The 16,008-nt window shown below is 47.3% G+C and overlaps 1 protein-coding gene across 1 annotated transcript in view; it reads right to left on the bottom strand.

Annotated features, from left to right (window-relative positions):
* cubn (cubilin (intrinsic factor-cobalamin receptor)) overlaps positions 1–16,008 on the bottom strand; it is a gene marked incomplete at both ends in the record, with an annotated part of 170,486 nt that overhangs the window by 41,347 nt on the left and 113,131 nt on the right. The window contains 4 exons of the mRNA XM_080489418.1: positions 779–950; positions 4,883–5,067; positions 7,538–7,678; positions 8,087–8,296. Coding sequence (XP_080345544.1) covers positions 779–950; positions 4,883–5,067; positions 7,538–7,678; positions 8,087–8,296 — 708 coding nt within the window. The remainder of the gene's footprint in view (positions 1–778; positions 951–4,882; positions 5,068–7,537; positions 7,679–8,086; positions 8,297–16,008) is intronic.

Below are 16,008 nucleotides of genomic sequence, written 5' to 3' on the forward strand. Positions count from 1 at the left end.
TCCCCCCTGCCTCCTGTGTATCAAAGGACTTCAGAATGGTTCTCCTGCTCTAGAAAGCTTTGAAGGGTCTCGGCCTAAATCATCTCAGATTGACTTGTAGAAGATCAAAGCTCCAGACCTCTGAGGTCATCAGGAAGAGGTTGACTCACTGTTCCTACAGTCAGAAGAAACAAGGTGAAGCAGCTTTTAGTTCCTACCTCCTCACCTGTGGAACAAACTTCCTGAACACCTGAAGACTGCTGACACACTCACTTCTTTTAAATCAGGACTTAAAACATTCCTAGATACACAGGATGTAGAATAAACAATAGATTTTACTTACTTAGTAAACTAATCTGAATAAATCTCTTATCTTATTATTACACTTTTATTCATTATTTGTTTTAATTTTTTTCTTTCATTTCTTCTAAAGCTTTAATATAATTTCTTTATTTAATTTCTTTGTAAAGCTCTGTGAACTGCCTTGTGATTGAATGGTGCTCTATAAATACATTTGCCTTGCCTTGCCTTGCCTATTGCACCTTTCAGCCCCACAGTGCTTTATATGGGTCATCACATTCACACACATTCACACACCATTGGAGGCTGCGGCCATGCAAGGTGCTGTCACTCCAATAGGAGCAATGGGGTTCAGCGTCTTGCTCAAAGACACTTCGGCATGTGGCAGGTGGAGATTGGAACCAACAACAACAACAATAATAATAATGACAGGTATGGATAAATATGATTATATTAAAATGTAATCTATTAGTTGGGTTGTGTGCAGGGATGAGTTTACCTGCAGGTTGATCAGAGGAGTAAGAGGCCTGGAAGCCACCGCCGCTCACAGAAGCGTCGGTGTGGAACACCACCGCCATGGTGTTTCCAGAGGAGTGGAGCTCAGTGCCTGCTTCCACTGTACCACACAGTCTGCGTAGGAGAGGAGCATCCACCCTAAGCCCATTTAGTACCTTTAAGATATGGAATCGCCTTAGTTACACCGTATTATTACACATAGACATATAAAAACAAACTGCACAAACAAAAAGGAATCATCCAAGTGTCTTTAGTGGATTATTTCCACTTTTCAAGGTCTTTATTGTCATTTCCAAGCTTCCACATGTAAATGAAACATGTTACTCAGAACCAGTAGCGCACTTAGGGGTAGAGTTAACAGAATAAAAGAATCAAATAAAATAAATAAAAAGATAGAATCTAGTTTAAATAGTTTGGCAATCAGATAATAAACACGTATAGTTCCCAATAGAAGTGCAATGCGCAGGTGCACGCCTCGGGTGTGTCTATTGACAGGGAGAGGCTCCAGAGAGTGGTAAAGGCAGCACAGAGGATCATCGGCTGCTCTCTCCCCTCCCTGATGGACATTTACACCTCCCGCTGCCTCAGCAGAGCTACGAACATTATCAAGGACAGCTCCACCCTGGCTCGGACCTGTTTGACCTGCTGCCCTCGGGAAGGCGCTACAGGGTCATGAGATCAGAACAAACAGATTCAAAAACAGTTTTTTCCCCGGAGCCATAACCACTGTGAACTCCTGTATGCACTGACTTCACTTTACTTTACTTACAGACTACCTCATAATGTGCAATATAATTTTTATAGTCCTTATTATCCTGTAAATACACTCTGTACCCCTGTAAATACACTCTGTACCCCTGTAAATACACTCTGTACTCCTGTAAATACACTGTGTACCGTTCACAGGACTGGACCGTGCACCTTACCCCCTACACCCCCCACCCTCCTTCTAACACTATATTCTGCCCTTTTTAACTGCTGCACTGTCACTGGAGTTGTTTTTAATCTCACTGTACCTGTACATGTGACAATAAAAGGCATTCTATTCTATTCTATTCTATTCTATTCTATTCTATTCTATTCTATTCTATTCATGTGAGCGCCGGTTCAAACATTCTGTAAAATATGCTAATTACATGCACTTTGGTTGACACAGAAGTAGTTCTGCAAACTGTGGGGCTGCCGTGGGGCAGCATTCAGGCTTTGTCCAGGAGTCTCACAGGACTCAGTTCACTGCTGTGATCTGGACCACAGCTTTCTACACTGCCCAGGATCAGGGTGGGAGGAGCAGGTCTGCTGGGAGCCCCTTGGCCTGGTTAGCATGTTGGCTCTTCTGTCTTTATTATTTTTCTTTTATTTCGTAGTTTGAACAATCGTACAGCTTCAATGACAAGGCAAACAGATGAACCAAGAGAGTGTTCCCATACTGCAGCAAGGGGTACAAAGATAGTTGCCCACAATACATATTCCTGTTTCCAGTCTAACATGTGTTTGGTTAGTTAGTTAGTTAGTTAGTTAGTTAGTTAGTTAGTTTTAGTTCCTGTCATTAAGGACAAAGCTGGAAAAATTGGGAGCCTCGATAAGTCCAGGCCTACTGCGCCTGCCAGCGTGGTGTCGAAGGTACTAGAAAGGGTTATTTTAGATCAAATCACTCAATATATTGGTACCAATGATAATCAGGTGCTTTCTTCTGCTCTCTGTAACCTGTACATGGATGAGTTATCTGAATAGTTGTAAAACTGGATGTGTGCTGGGGAACAAGATAATTAATCATCTCATGTCTGCTGCTGATCTGGTCATTCTCTCTCCCAGCAGTGCAGCGCTTCAGCAGCGTTCAAATACCTGTCCTGAGTATGGCTTAAAATATGATATTAAATATAATACCAAAGAGAACACAGTTCTGATATGTAGAACTAAAGAGGAGAAGGATCTCAACTTCCCTCATTTTTAACTGTCAGAACAGGAAGTCACTGTCAGTTACAAAATAAAATATCTGGGACATCTCATCACTGATAAAATGTGTGATGATGATGATGATGATGATGATGATGATGATGATGATGATGATGATGATGATGATGATGATGATGATGATGATGATGATGATGATGATGACGATGATGATGATCTGTATAGACAATGCCGTATGCTGTATGTTCAAGCCAACATACTAGGAAGGAAATGTCCTATGTGCTCTGCCAATATGAAATGACTCTTTAGAGAGTATTGTATTGTAGGATCCTGCTGGGAAAGAGCAAGTGAGAAGTTCTGTCTAGCAGGAGTTTCTACTTTTCAAGCTCTCATGAGGAATCTGACGTACACATATATTCCCAGGCTATAGGACTCTCAGAACAACATTATAATCCTGCTGACTAATCCCAGTCATAGTACTGTAAAATCCCAGTCATCCTTGTGGAGGCTTTGGTATGGGTGTCTTTTATAAGTAGAGGGATATTTTACTTGTCTGTGGTGGTCCTACTGCTGATATGTTTAGACTGTTTTATTCCCACTTTTATGTATTTGTGTATGTTTTTTTATGGACTCCTGTGTCTGCAATAAAGATGATGATGATGATGATGATGATGATGATGATGATGATGATGATGAAACAGAGAGATATCCTGGTATGTTAATCCAGGAAACAGAGAGATATCCTGGTGTGTTAATCCAGGAAACAGAGCGCTATCCTGGTACGTTAATCCAGGAAACAGAGCTATCCTGGTACATTAATCCAGGAAACAGAGCGCTATCCTGGTACGTTAATCCAGGAAACAGAGCTATCCTGGTACATTAATCCAGGAAACAGAGCTATCCTGGTACATTAATCCAGGAAACAGAGCTATCCTGGTACGTTAATCCAGGAAACAGAGAGATATCCTGGTACATTAATCCAGGAAACAGAGCGCTATCCTGGTACGTTAATCCAGGAAACAGAGCTATCCTGGTACGTTAATCCAGGAAGCAGAGCGCTATCCTGGTACGTTAATCCAGGAAACAGAGCTATCCTGGTACATTAATCCAGGAAACAGAGCTATCCTGGTACATTAATCCAGGAAACAGAGCTATCCTGGTATGTTAATCCAGGAAACAGAGAGATATCCTGGTGTGTTAATCCGGGAAACAGAGCGCTATCCTAGTATGTTAATCCAGGTAACAGAGAGATATCCTAGTATGTTAATCCAGGTAACAGAGAGATATCCTGGTATGTTAATCCAGGAAACAGAGCACTATCCTGGTACGTTAATCCAGGAAACAGAGAGATATCCTGGTATGTTAATCCAGGAAACAGAGAGATATCCTGGTATGTTAATCCAGGAAACAGAGAGATATCCTGGTATGTTGGTAGTCCAGGTTTCTGCTGTTCACTGACGGGTGCACTCATAAGTGAATGAGACTAAGACGCATAATCTGAAATGACTGCAGGGACCCTTCAGAATGAATCACTGGGAAATCTGTATCTGCTTTTAAAAACATATCGACTCTGTTTTATGTTGTGCTATACTATTGATGAAGTAAACAGAGAATGATAGTCAGAGTAGTCCTGTAATCCCATGAATACTGTTTTACTACACTAACATGTTGAGGTAATTGTAAGTAATGTTCTTAATGTAATGAGTCAAACTAGTGACTAGTTTAAAGATGGTCATTGATTAATAACCAGGTGAGCTCAGAGCCTTGTGTTTTCCAGGTTTTCCAGGTTTTCCAGTGTCTTTCCATCATGCAGCCAACAGAGTCTAATCTTTTGCTTTGAATAAATTCACAATCACATATTTACACTCTGTGATACAGTTCACGCTCTAATTTATAATCCTGTAGATTATATGTTATCTAACAGGGTAACACAGGCCCATACTATGTTTCTTTATTAAGATAAAGGCCTGGACGTTAAGGAACAACCCATTGTGACAGTACTTTTATTTTGAAGACTTAATGTGCATTTAAAAGTAAGTACTGATTTAATTCAACTTAAATAGGAGTGACTTAACTTTTAGTTAAGTACTGAGCTTCAGTACTTCCTCCATCACAGGTCAGTACAGAGATCTCAAAGTGAACTCAAGGTGAAGTGATGAGACAGGAAGAGACTCACGTCAACGTAGTCAAACCGACAGGTGGCGCCGGCGTCCTCCAGCCGCAGGTCTTCAATGGTGAGTGTGACTCTGCGTCCTGGTGGAACCAGCAGCTCCCAGCGACACACTCGGCTGTGTGGGTAGAAGTTGGGATAGTTGGGGGAAGAGAAGGTCCCTGAGGAAGCAGTGAGCTGTCCTCCACAGGCTGCAGAGGACATGAGGACAGCATGAACACTGATATTATTGAATACTCCCTCCTGTCCTCACTGACTATGGTGTCCTCTGCTGGTCTGAAGACACGTGTCTCAGCTCTGATCCTTGCGGTTCTCCAGCTCTGCTCACTGCTGCCTCTTTTACTAACTTCCTTATGGAACTCTCAGTTCCTCTGGCTACACTCTTTCAGAAGTCTTCTACAAGTCCACAAAGACACAGTGCAGCTCCTTCTGTCTCCGTCATCGTCCTCCTGTTCCTGGTGTCAAAGCTAACAGCAGCTCCCTGATCTTCAGCTCTTCACTGATCAGTCCTGCTGTGACTGATCAGCTTCATTTCTCTGGACTTCCTCCAGCTCTGATCATATCTTCTTCTTGAAGAGGGGAATCAACTGTCCTCTGGCGTCCTCTACCGTCCAGGATTAAGTTGTAATCTAGTAAAAGGTGTGTTGTCCCCTTCAATCTACAACACTAACATCCTCTTTTCTCTTCCTCTCGTCTTCTTGTTCATCTGCTCTTCATAGTTCTCCTTTCACCTCTTTGTCACAGCGGCCCTCCTGCAGCCCTCCTGCAGCCCTCCTGCAGCCCTCCAGACCAGCAGCACCCTGTCCCCCTGAGTCACCGTGGGTCCAGACCAGCAGCACCCTGTCCCCCTGAGTCACCGTGGGTCCAGACCAGCAGCACCCTGTCCCCCTGAGTCATTGGATGAAGCAGTCTGCCTGGCACTCCTCAGCGTCTCTGAATCCTGGACCAGGCCGGTGACTCGTCCCCCTCCAGCCTGAACCCTTCTGCCCTCCAGGAAGCCTCCAACTCCTGGAGGAAATTTGACTCAGCTCTGTGGAACCTTCACTAGATCAATCGACTCTGCATCCGACTCGAGTCAGCACTCTGGTTCTGCTCAACTCTGTGGAGGAACAACTTGGACCTTCGTCTCCAGTCCCTCTGCAGTCAAGACCAAGTCGAGTTCTCTGAACTTTAAGTCAGAGGAACATCATTTCCCTGTCCTTCATCACACTGACCTGTCCAAGCCGTTGTCTTCTTCACCGTCTATCCTGTCTTACAGCTCATTATACGTCTGTCTCATCAGTCTCATCCCTGTTTTGTATGATGACACTTCTGAACGTCTTCTTTCCTAAACTCCACACATCACACTTCCTTTTCAAACTGTCTTTCAGGAGAATGAACCGCAGATGATGTGATGTGGAGTCGAGTCACCAACAATACAAATACATTAAGTTGCCAAAAGTATTTGCTCACCTGCCTTCACGTGAATATCAACTTGATTGAGCTCCCATGTTTAAACCATACAATTCAATATGATGCTGTGCCACCCTTTGCAGCTATAGCGGCTTCATCACTTCCCGGAAGGCTTTCCAAAATGTTTAGGAGTGTGTTTATGGGAATCTTGGCCCATGTATGAGGTCATACATTAATGTGGGGCCAGAAGGCCTGGCTGGCACTGATGTTCTGTCATGTTGAGGTCAGGATTCTGTGCAGGCCAGTCAAACTGGGTCATCCAGACCTCTACGCTATAATCTATGTATTTTATGTCTTTGTAGAGCACAGTGAATCGATGTGTCTGAATGGTCCTCTATCAGTGATCATCCCACAAAGTGGAGAGATTAATTTGGACTTGGTGAAGTGAGGTTTGGATGCAGCCACAGAAACCCTCCATGAAGCTCTACACCAGGGTTCCCCAAATCCAGGCATGACGATGACATCAACATCAGACTGAGGGGTGCTGAAGCTGAGAGGAGCTAAAACGTCCAGGACACCAGCCCCAAGGCTGGGGAACCCTGCTCTACACACTGTCCTGGAGTTAATCTGAAGATCTCCTGAAGTCTGTTCTGGAGTTAATCTGAATAATCTCATGAAGTTTGTCCAGGAGTTAATCTGAAGATCTCATGAAATTTGATCTGGACTTAATCTGAAGATCTCATGAAGTTTGTTCTGGAGTTAATCTGAAGATCTCCTTAAGTTAGTTCTGGAGTTAATCTGAAGAAGATCTCCTGAAGTTTGTTCTGGAGTTAATCTGAAGATCTCCTGAAGTCTGTAGCTCTGGACTCTGCAGAACGTTGGCCACCTCTGCACACTATGAGCCTCAGCATTGACCGACTCTGCTCTGTGATTGGTTGTGGCTGACTTGTTGTTCCCAGTGACCTCCACTTTGTTGTAGTACTGCTAACAGTTGACTGTGAGGGACTTTCCCCGCTGGAGTCTCACAGGTGGCGTCCTATCACTGCACCACGCTGGAATTCACTGAGCTCCTGAGAGTGACACATTCTTTCACTAATGTTGGTAGAAACAGTCTGCATGTCCACGTGCTGGATTTTATACACCTCTGGCCATGGAAGTGATTGGAACACCTGAATTCAGTGATTTGGACAATGGGGGACATACTTTTGACAACATAGTGTATATAACTATACAGAATCCCATCTGGAATATTGGAATAATATGCTGTACCTTCAACACTGGCTTGAAATAACAGCCTAAAACCAGCTGCATTGGTGATGGCATCACTGACAAATCTGACGTAGGCAAAGCTGTCAGATGTGTCCACAGGATCGGGAAGGTCACTGCCACAGAGTCGTCCCAGGAGAGGTCCTGCACACAGAGCAGAAGACAAAGCTCACGGTGTCAGAATCCCTCAGACATTTCATCATGTTTGGCTGCACAACGTCAGGACAGACTGTCAAGAGAAGAATTCTCTCCAGAAGCAGCAAGTCATTTCATCACGAATCCCCAGCTTTAGCTATAGAAAGAGATTTGGCCTCACGTATACAGTCAGTTCGCTCAATCAAGGTTTTTCCTTGCAAGTAGTTTTCAAAGACCAGAGTCAGAAAGCTTTTTCTAAAAGGTTCAATTAAGCCACAGAAACATTTTTCTTTACGTTTCACAACCTTCAACTCTGCGGCAGTGGATAAAGATTTTCACATTCATATGAAAAAGACAAAGCAGCAGTACAGGAGACAGAGCTGTGGAACCAATAAAGAAAGGATTCAGTTCTCTCACCAGAAGCATTGTTTTCTTTGATTTCCACAAAGTCAGCAGAACATCCTGTGGAGCTCTGCAGGCTGAAGTTAGCAAAGCTAATAGTCAGGTAGTGTCCTGTCGGCGCCTCCAGGTACCATTCACATACGGAACCATCAGGATAGTTGGATTGTGGAAAACCAGGGCTGTGAATCACACCGCTCTGACCCAGGTAGGTACCTCCACACGATGCTGGAGGAAGGAGACATACAGGGGGAAGGTGGAGTCAGTAGAGGTCTCCTATACTTCACATCAGACAGTTAGACAATAGTTCAATCTAAAACAGAAGTGAACTCAGTGAGGTGATCCCACTGAGGATAGAAAGGTGGAGTTCCTCCACTGGAGTTGATTCAACTGGTCCAAAACTTCACTGGACCACAGAAATAGAATGGAAAACTTGTTTGTCTTCAAGCTGTGGTAGTGCTGGTGGTTCAGATTAGGATTCAACTGGGATGATAATCTACAGTCAGAAAATAAAACAAATATTTCACTGACAATAGTATTATTCTTTTTTTAAAGATATATTTTTAGTAGTAGTAGTAGTAGTAGTAGTAGTAGTAGAGTCTCCGTGCGACTCAAGGTGGAGGATCTCCCCTCTGCATTTGGTATCCCTTCCTCTGGGCATCACTTTTCTGCATCGACGAAGAATAACTACCCACTGAGCAACACACGTCCAACACACGTCTGTCCGTCCAGGCCATAATCTGGACGTCTATCTGACAGCCATAACTGGTCGACAAATGATATAAAAATGATGGACATTATAAAAATGATGGACATCTAAGACAGCCAGAATCAGTTGAAAGAGACAGGTGACAGGTTGTCTGTTCAGACCAACTGCCTGTATGATTATTGATTTGCCATTAAAATAATGACAACAGGAGAAAGCATGTGAAGTTTAAAGGACAATGTCTAAGTTAGGACCGTTTATTGTTTTGGTCTCAAGGTACTGAACGTTTCAGGTCTCCTTGGAGAAACTCACCACTTTGAGAACCTCTCATCTTGTGAATACTACTATGTACATGAGTAAATGTTTTATTAGCGTTTGTTAATAGTCATTGTCAGTTGTCTCATTGGTGCAGTGGTTAGTGCTCTCGCCTCACTGAGAGAAGGTTGTGGGTTCAAATCCAGCAGGAGGTGTTTGTGGAGTTTAATTGTTTCCTCTCACATTCCAAAACAATGCATGTAATGCTAAATTGAGTGTGTGTGTCCTGTGTAAGACTGATGACATGTCCTCGTTCCTTTGAAACTAAAAAACTTCCAGTGCAACAGTGTTCAGAGGAGAGTAAATGTTTGCCGGGTGCAGACATGTTTGTCTGTGGGTGTCGCGGGGGGGGACTACAGGGGTCCTCCAGAGTTCAGCAGTCTCACAGTTTCCAGGAAGCTGTTCCTCAGTGTGGTAGTCCTGCTCTTAATACCCCGTAGCCTCCTGCCTGAGGGGAAAACAGAGCGTGTGCGGGGTGAGTGGATCCTTCAGGATGCAGGAGGCCCGTTTCTTGCCTCTGGCAGTGGAGATGTCCATGGTGGTGGAAAGGTGGTGCAGCTTCTACCACCCTCTGCAGAGTCTTCTTTTCTGCTGCAGAGCAGCTGCTGTGCCACACGGTGAGACAATAGGACAGGACGCTCTCCACCACACATCTGTAGGAGGAGGTCAGGCCTGAGCGCCTCAGCCTGCTGAGGAAGGAGAGGTGCAGATGGGGGTCGGGGGGGGGGGTCAGCACACAGCCCTGGGGGGAGCCGGTGCTGAGGGTGATTGGGGGAGGAGGAGACGTTGTGGATCCTCACAGACTGCGACCTGTTTGTTAGAAAGTCTCGGACCCAGTTGCACAGTGTGGCGCTCCGTCCAAGTATGTTTACCTTCTGGATCAGGGTCTGTGGAATAATGGGATTAAAAGCTGAGGTGTAGTCCTCAAAGATCAGGTCAACATCGGAGTCCTTGTCCTCTAAGTGGGTGAGAGTTGTGTGGACCACAGAGGAGACGGCATCTTCTGTGGATTGGTTTTTCCTATAAGCATACTGGTGTGGGTCCACAGTGACGTCCATGGAGTCTTTAATGCGGGTCATGACCAGTCTCTAAAGCATTCCATGACTATTGGGGTGAGGGCTACCGGCCGATAGTCATTCAGACCTGTCACTGTGGATGTTTTGGGGATAGGGATGATCATGGCGGTCTTCAGGCAGGTGGGGACCGCTGCCTGTTTGAGAGAGGTGTTAAAAATGTCCGTCAGCACCTCTGTGAGCTGGTGTGCGCAGCCCTTCAGCACCAGTCCGGGGATGTTGTCGGGTCCAGCAGCTTTGCGGGGGTTAATCCTCTGGAGGGTCTTTCTTACTTCTGCTGGTGTCACACTGGGGGGCTCTTCACCTGGTGGAGTGCTGAGTCTGGTGCTGGGGGAGGCGTTGGAGTCCTCGAATCGGGCGTAGAAGATGTTGAGTGCGTCGGGCAGAGAGGGGTCCCTGGGGCATTGTGCTTCTCGGATGTTGTAGTCTGTGATGCACGTTATACCCCTCCACATCCTCCTGGGATCCTCTGGGCGTATCGCCTCGCCGCTCTGAGTGCCACTCTGTCACCGGACCTGAACGCAGCCTCCCTGACTTTCAGCATTTAGCCAGGGTTTCTGGTTGGGATAGTGTGTTACAGTCCTGGTGCTGGTGACATCCTCGGTGCACTTATTGATGAAGCCGAGGACAGCTGACGCGTCGTCCTCCAGGTCCACCTCTCCTTGGTGGACAGCTGCCTTCCTGAAGATCTGCCAGTCTGCACTGGAAACACTCCTGTAGTGTGGGGACAGCATGACGGGGCCACACTGTGATGGTCCTCTGTGATGGTGAGTGGCGTCTGAGGGGAGGACGATAGGCAGTGACCAGCATGATGGAGGTGTGGTCGGAGAAGCCCAGGTGGGGTTGGGGGTGGGGGGCGGTTCTGAATGCGTCTTTGTTGTTGGTGTAAACACAGTCCAGTGTGTTATTCCCCCTTGTCGGAATGTTGACATGTTGATAGAACTTTGGCAGAGTGTCTGTCAGGTGTACGTGGTTAAAATCCCCCGCAACCACATCAAAAGCCTCTGGGTGTTTATGTCGGAGCGAGCTGATGTTATTGTGAAGCTCCGTTAGCGCTTCGTTAGCCTTAGCACCAGGCGCGATGTAAACAGCCATAACAAACACACCAGGGTGTGGCCGGCACTTTACTATATGCTCCATGGCCTCGGGGCAGTGGCTGTTCACCAAAGTACAGTTTGTACACCAAGCTTTGGTGACATAGACGCATAATCCGCCCCGCAGGCTTTCCCCGACTGCTGGTAGCGGTCCGCCCGGAACAGAAGCCGGCCATCGATCTGGGAGGCTGTGTCCGTGATGGTGTTGTTCAGCCAGGTTTTCATAAAATAAAGCGCCGCACAGTTCCTCATCTCACTGGAAGCCCCCAGCCTCAGTCGAAGCAGGTTCATCTTTTTGTCCAGGGAGTGGACATTGCCCAGGAACAGGGACGGGTTTGGTGGTTTCCCAGCTTTAGCCTTTAGCCTGGCTAGCAGTCCACTCCGTTTGCCCCTCTTCTGTTTCCGCGCACACCGCTTTCTCTTGCCCTCTGCCCGGCGGACACCACTCCGCTAGTATTCCGGTGTCCTGAGCTGCAGTTTGCCAGCCGGGCCCGGAGTCGGAGGGCCGCTGTTGTTGTTGTTGTTGTGGTTGTTGTGCTCGTAGCCGAACCATCCCTTATTTTAATCATTGCGGTTCGGCTGTACCTTATGCGCTTGTTTACGCAAGCAAAAGGGTTAAAGTTGGCCCCAGGACCAACTGAAGAAGTTCTCAAAAAGGGCTTGACAGCGGGAGCATGAGCAGCTCTGCTGCCATTTGAAAGAAGTATTGAAGTAAAACATTGAAGTTTATGATCGGCTACAACAAGGTATTACCTCGTTTTTCAAAACAAACGTTACAAATAGATCCCAGTAGAAACGATGACGACAGCCAGCAGCCAGCGTCTGTGGAGCCAGTGCAGGTATGTGCTCCAGAGCCACCTCACCCTCCCCACCCTCCTCACCCTCCTCAACCTCCTCACCTTCCTCACACTCCTCAACCTCTCCAACCTCACCACCCTTCCCAACCTCCTCATCTTCCTCACCCTTCCCACCCTCCTCACACTCCCCACCCTCCTCACCCTCCTCACCCTCCCCACCCTCCTCAACCTCCTCACCCTCCTCACCCTCCCCACCCTCCTCACCCTCCTCACACTCCCCACCCTCCTCACCCTCCTCACCCTCCCCACCCTCCTCAACCTCCTCACCCTCCTCACCCTCCCCACCCTCCTCACCCTCCTCACCCTCCCCACCCTCCCCACCCTCCTCAACCTCCTCACCCTCCTCACCCTCCCCATCCTCCTCATCTTCCTCACCCTTCCCACCCTCCTCACACTCCCCACCCTCCTCACCCTCCCCACCCTCCTCAACCTCCTCACCCTCCTCACCCTCCTCACCCTCCTCACCCTCCTCACCCTCCTCACCCTCCTCACCCTCCTCACCCTCCCCACCCTCCTCAACCTCCTCACCCTCCTCACCCTCCCCACCCTCCTCACCCTCCTCACCCTCCTCACCCTCCCCACCCTCCTCAACCTCCTCACCCTCCTCACCCTCCCCACCCTCCTCACCCTCCTCACACTCCCCACCCTCCTCACCCTCCCCACCCTCCTCAACCTCCTCACCCTCCTCACCCTCCCCACCCTCCTCACCCTCCTCACCCTCCTCACCCTCCTCACACTCCCCACCCTCCTCACCCTCCCCACCCTCCCCACCCTCCTCAACCTCCTCAACCTCCTCACCCTTCCCACCCTCCTCACACTCCCCACCCTCCTCAACCTCATCACCTTCCTCACCCTCCTCAACCTCCTCACCTTCCCCACCCTCCTCAACCTCATCACCTTCCTCACCCTCCTCAACCTCATCACCTTCCCCACCCTCCTCAACGTCATCACCTTCCCCACCCTCCTCAACCTCATCACCTTCCCCACCCTCCTCAACCTCATCACCTTCCCCACCCTCCTCAACGTCATCACCTTCCCCACCCTCCTCAACCTCATCACCTTCCCCACCCTCCTCAACGTCCTCACCCTCCACGGTGTCATTTGCTCAGATATTTGTGCTTTGGGTCCTTTTACACAAGAGGAGGTACATATCAAACAAGCATTCGTCAACAGGATAAAAGCAAAAACAGCAAAAAAGTTACATGACAGATCAGTAAATATGGGAAGTGTCACATTTGAAATGTAGAAATTGCCATAAAGAGCATCAAAGATGTTCCTGACACGGCACTTTGGAGGAGAGCAAATGAGTCAAAGTTAGAGGTTATGGAGAGCTGCATTCACACTGCCTACACATTCTGCATTGTCATTCAAAATCCAACCAGCCCTGACTCAGCTTCAGCAGCACAGGGGAGCCAATCTCAGCAATATGTTGCATTCAGACGGAGCTTCCTGAAACATGTCAATATTCATTGAAGAGACAACGTCAGCACAGCTGGCTCAATGTGTTGTCAAGTCACAGGAAAGATTTAGCATCCTACTTGATCAGAGCACAACGTCATCCAATAAAACTTGCCTCATTGTGTAAATCCAAAATAAAACCTGTAAACCGGTTGAGCTGGAAACGGAACCTTAGAGGCAATCTGCAACACTCTGCTCAAATGTGTCAGCGAGCAGGGAATTCATCAAGATGCTCTGTGGGCTTATTTTGCTCGGTTGCACAACAGTTTGGGCTTCTGTTATGATGGTAATATTCAGGGGACTCGCTACTCTGGTGAGAGCGAGAACGAGCAGTCAGGGGCAGCAGGGCACTGCCCTGTCAAAAATGATTTTTCATTTATTTTTAATAGTTAAAAAGTGATTCTGAAATCTGTGTCTGGAATCAACAAGGCTGCTTGTTCAATATGCCACTTTATCCAGAAAACGGCTGGTTCTATTCTGTGGAGCTCAAATCTCCTACGTCCTCTATCGCAGTCATTCTCAAAGTGTGGTAGGCGTACCACTAGTGGTACTCGGGGCTCCCTCTAGTGGTACGCCAAAGGATCACTGAAATAAATATAAAAGCGCTGACATCAACAGTTATTCACGGTAGCAGGCAAGACTTGATGGCAAGAGGTGGAGGTTTTTAACCCTTTGAGCTCTAAAGCTCCTTTTGACTGTTTTCCCTGCCGTTACTTTTACCTTCATATTTCACTATATAAAGGGTTTTTCTTGAATATTTGGTCCCGGCGCCTGAACTAATCAGTAGCGGGGTCCCAGGCTGTGCCAGTCGGCTGATGGTGGGCACAGGGGGGCATCTCCGCCTCTACGGCTCCAGACAACGTTTCTGAACATGAATTTCCAAGAGTTCCTCCCCTGTACCATGAATAACGACATACAATCGAGTTCTTATAAAAAATAAAGTTTTGATGTGAAAACGGTTATTCAGCGGTACTTTCTGTGGACTGACCCCGACAAAGGGACCTCATTTCTGGGTTCACGTCACGGCAACTCATGGTAGAGCGTTTATACCCTAACTTAGTGTGTACTGCACCTGAAAACACGGGATTTAGCAGCTCTGTGAGAAAAGGCCTATCTGAGCTCATCCTGGTGAAAAAAGGGAAGTATTTTGTGTGTAAAATGACTTTTCACGTCGAGTCGCGGAGGTTAGCATTATGGCCGATCATGACATGAAGTGCCGCCACTGCCGTAACTCTGCCGTCACGCTGCCCGCTGATTAATAATATGGATGATTTTTCCACCGGAAAGAATCAGGTTCTAGTTCTGGTCCAGGGCCAGCCTTAGCACCAGTTCTTGTCTCTCCACCACCAAAGCCCCGGTCAAACAGGGGCTAAACTGCTGCTATTCTGGCCCCACTTCGTTGCTGGACCAGAGAGGGACCTGACGCGTCATCAGCTGGGGGCGGAGTTATCTCTGGAGGTATCACTGGAGTTATCTCTGGAGGTATCACTGGAGTTATCTCTGGAGGTATCACTGGAGGTATCTCTGGAGTTATCTCTGGAGGTATCTCCGGAGTTATCTCTGGAGGCATCACTGGAGTTATCTCTGGAGTTATCTCTGGAGTTATCTCTGGAGTTATCTCTGGAGTTATCTCTGGAGGTATCTCTGGAGGTATCTCTGGAGGTATCTCTGGAGGTATCTCTACCTACAAGGTGGAGGCGAGGTTGAACCGGCTTTCTGAAAACTCCAGCGAACACGGAGCCCCAGAGTGGTTATAGAGAGAAAGAAATTAAAAATACACGTGGGAATGATATAATAAGTCGCTTCCTGAAGTTAATAATACGAGGGAACGGGATTATTTAATCCGCGTTCACGGAGCTGCGGCTCTCGAGATGCTGCAGAGCTCCACCTGTCAGTCAACTACGTCAGATATAATTTAGAAGCAGTTTTCCATTGTTGTTTATTTTCCACACTTTTCATGGTGACATTATTCTAACTAACGTCACGTCCAGGTCTTGTTTCACCTTCTGACCGCCGGCTGAGGAGCTGCAGCCGCTGAGCAAGGCAGTGTGAGGCAGCAGGGGGCGCTCCACTCCGCTCCGATATTATTTTATAACCAATACTTTAGTTCCTCAGGAACTACTAAACAAACTACAAACTACTGGAAATGAAAACTTGGAGTTTTTAGAGCTAAAATGAGCTTTTTAATGGCTTCATGTGAAAGAGAACTTTAATCAGAGTGTTTACCTAGGTTACCATGGAAACGGCTGTAGAGCAGCGTTCTATCCTTCTACACCTCCATCCCTCTATGTCCACTCTGGGACTCTGGACTAAAACAAGACGGACGTGAACAAACACCAATAGAGACAAGAGACGTAATGTCTTCTGGCTCTTTGGTGCTTCAGAGGTTCTGGTCAGACTAGATGGAGCGACCCGGACTAAACCTCTGGTACAGTCC

The sequence above is a fragment of the Lipophrys pholis genome, assembly GCF_963383615.2.
Source record: "Lipophrys pholis genome assembly, chromosome: 20".
Taxonomy (NCBI): domain Eukaryota; kingdom Metazoa; phylum Chordata; class Actinopteri; order Blenniiformes; family Blenniidae; genus Lipophrys; species Lipophrys pholis.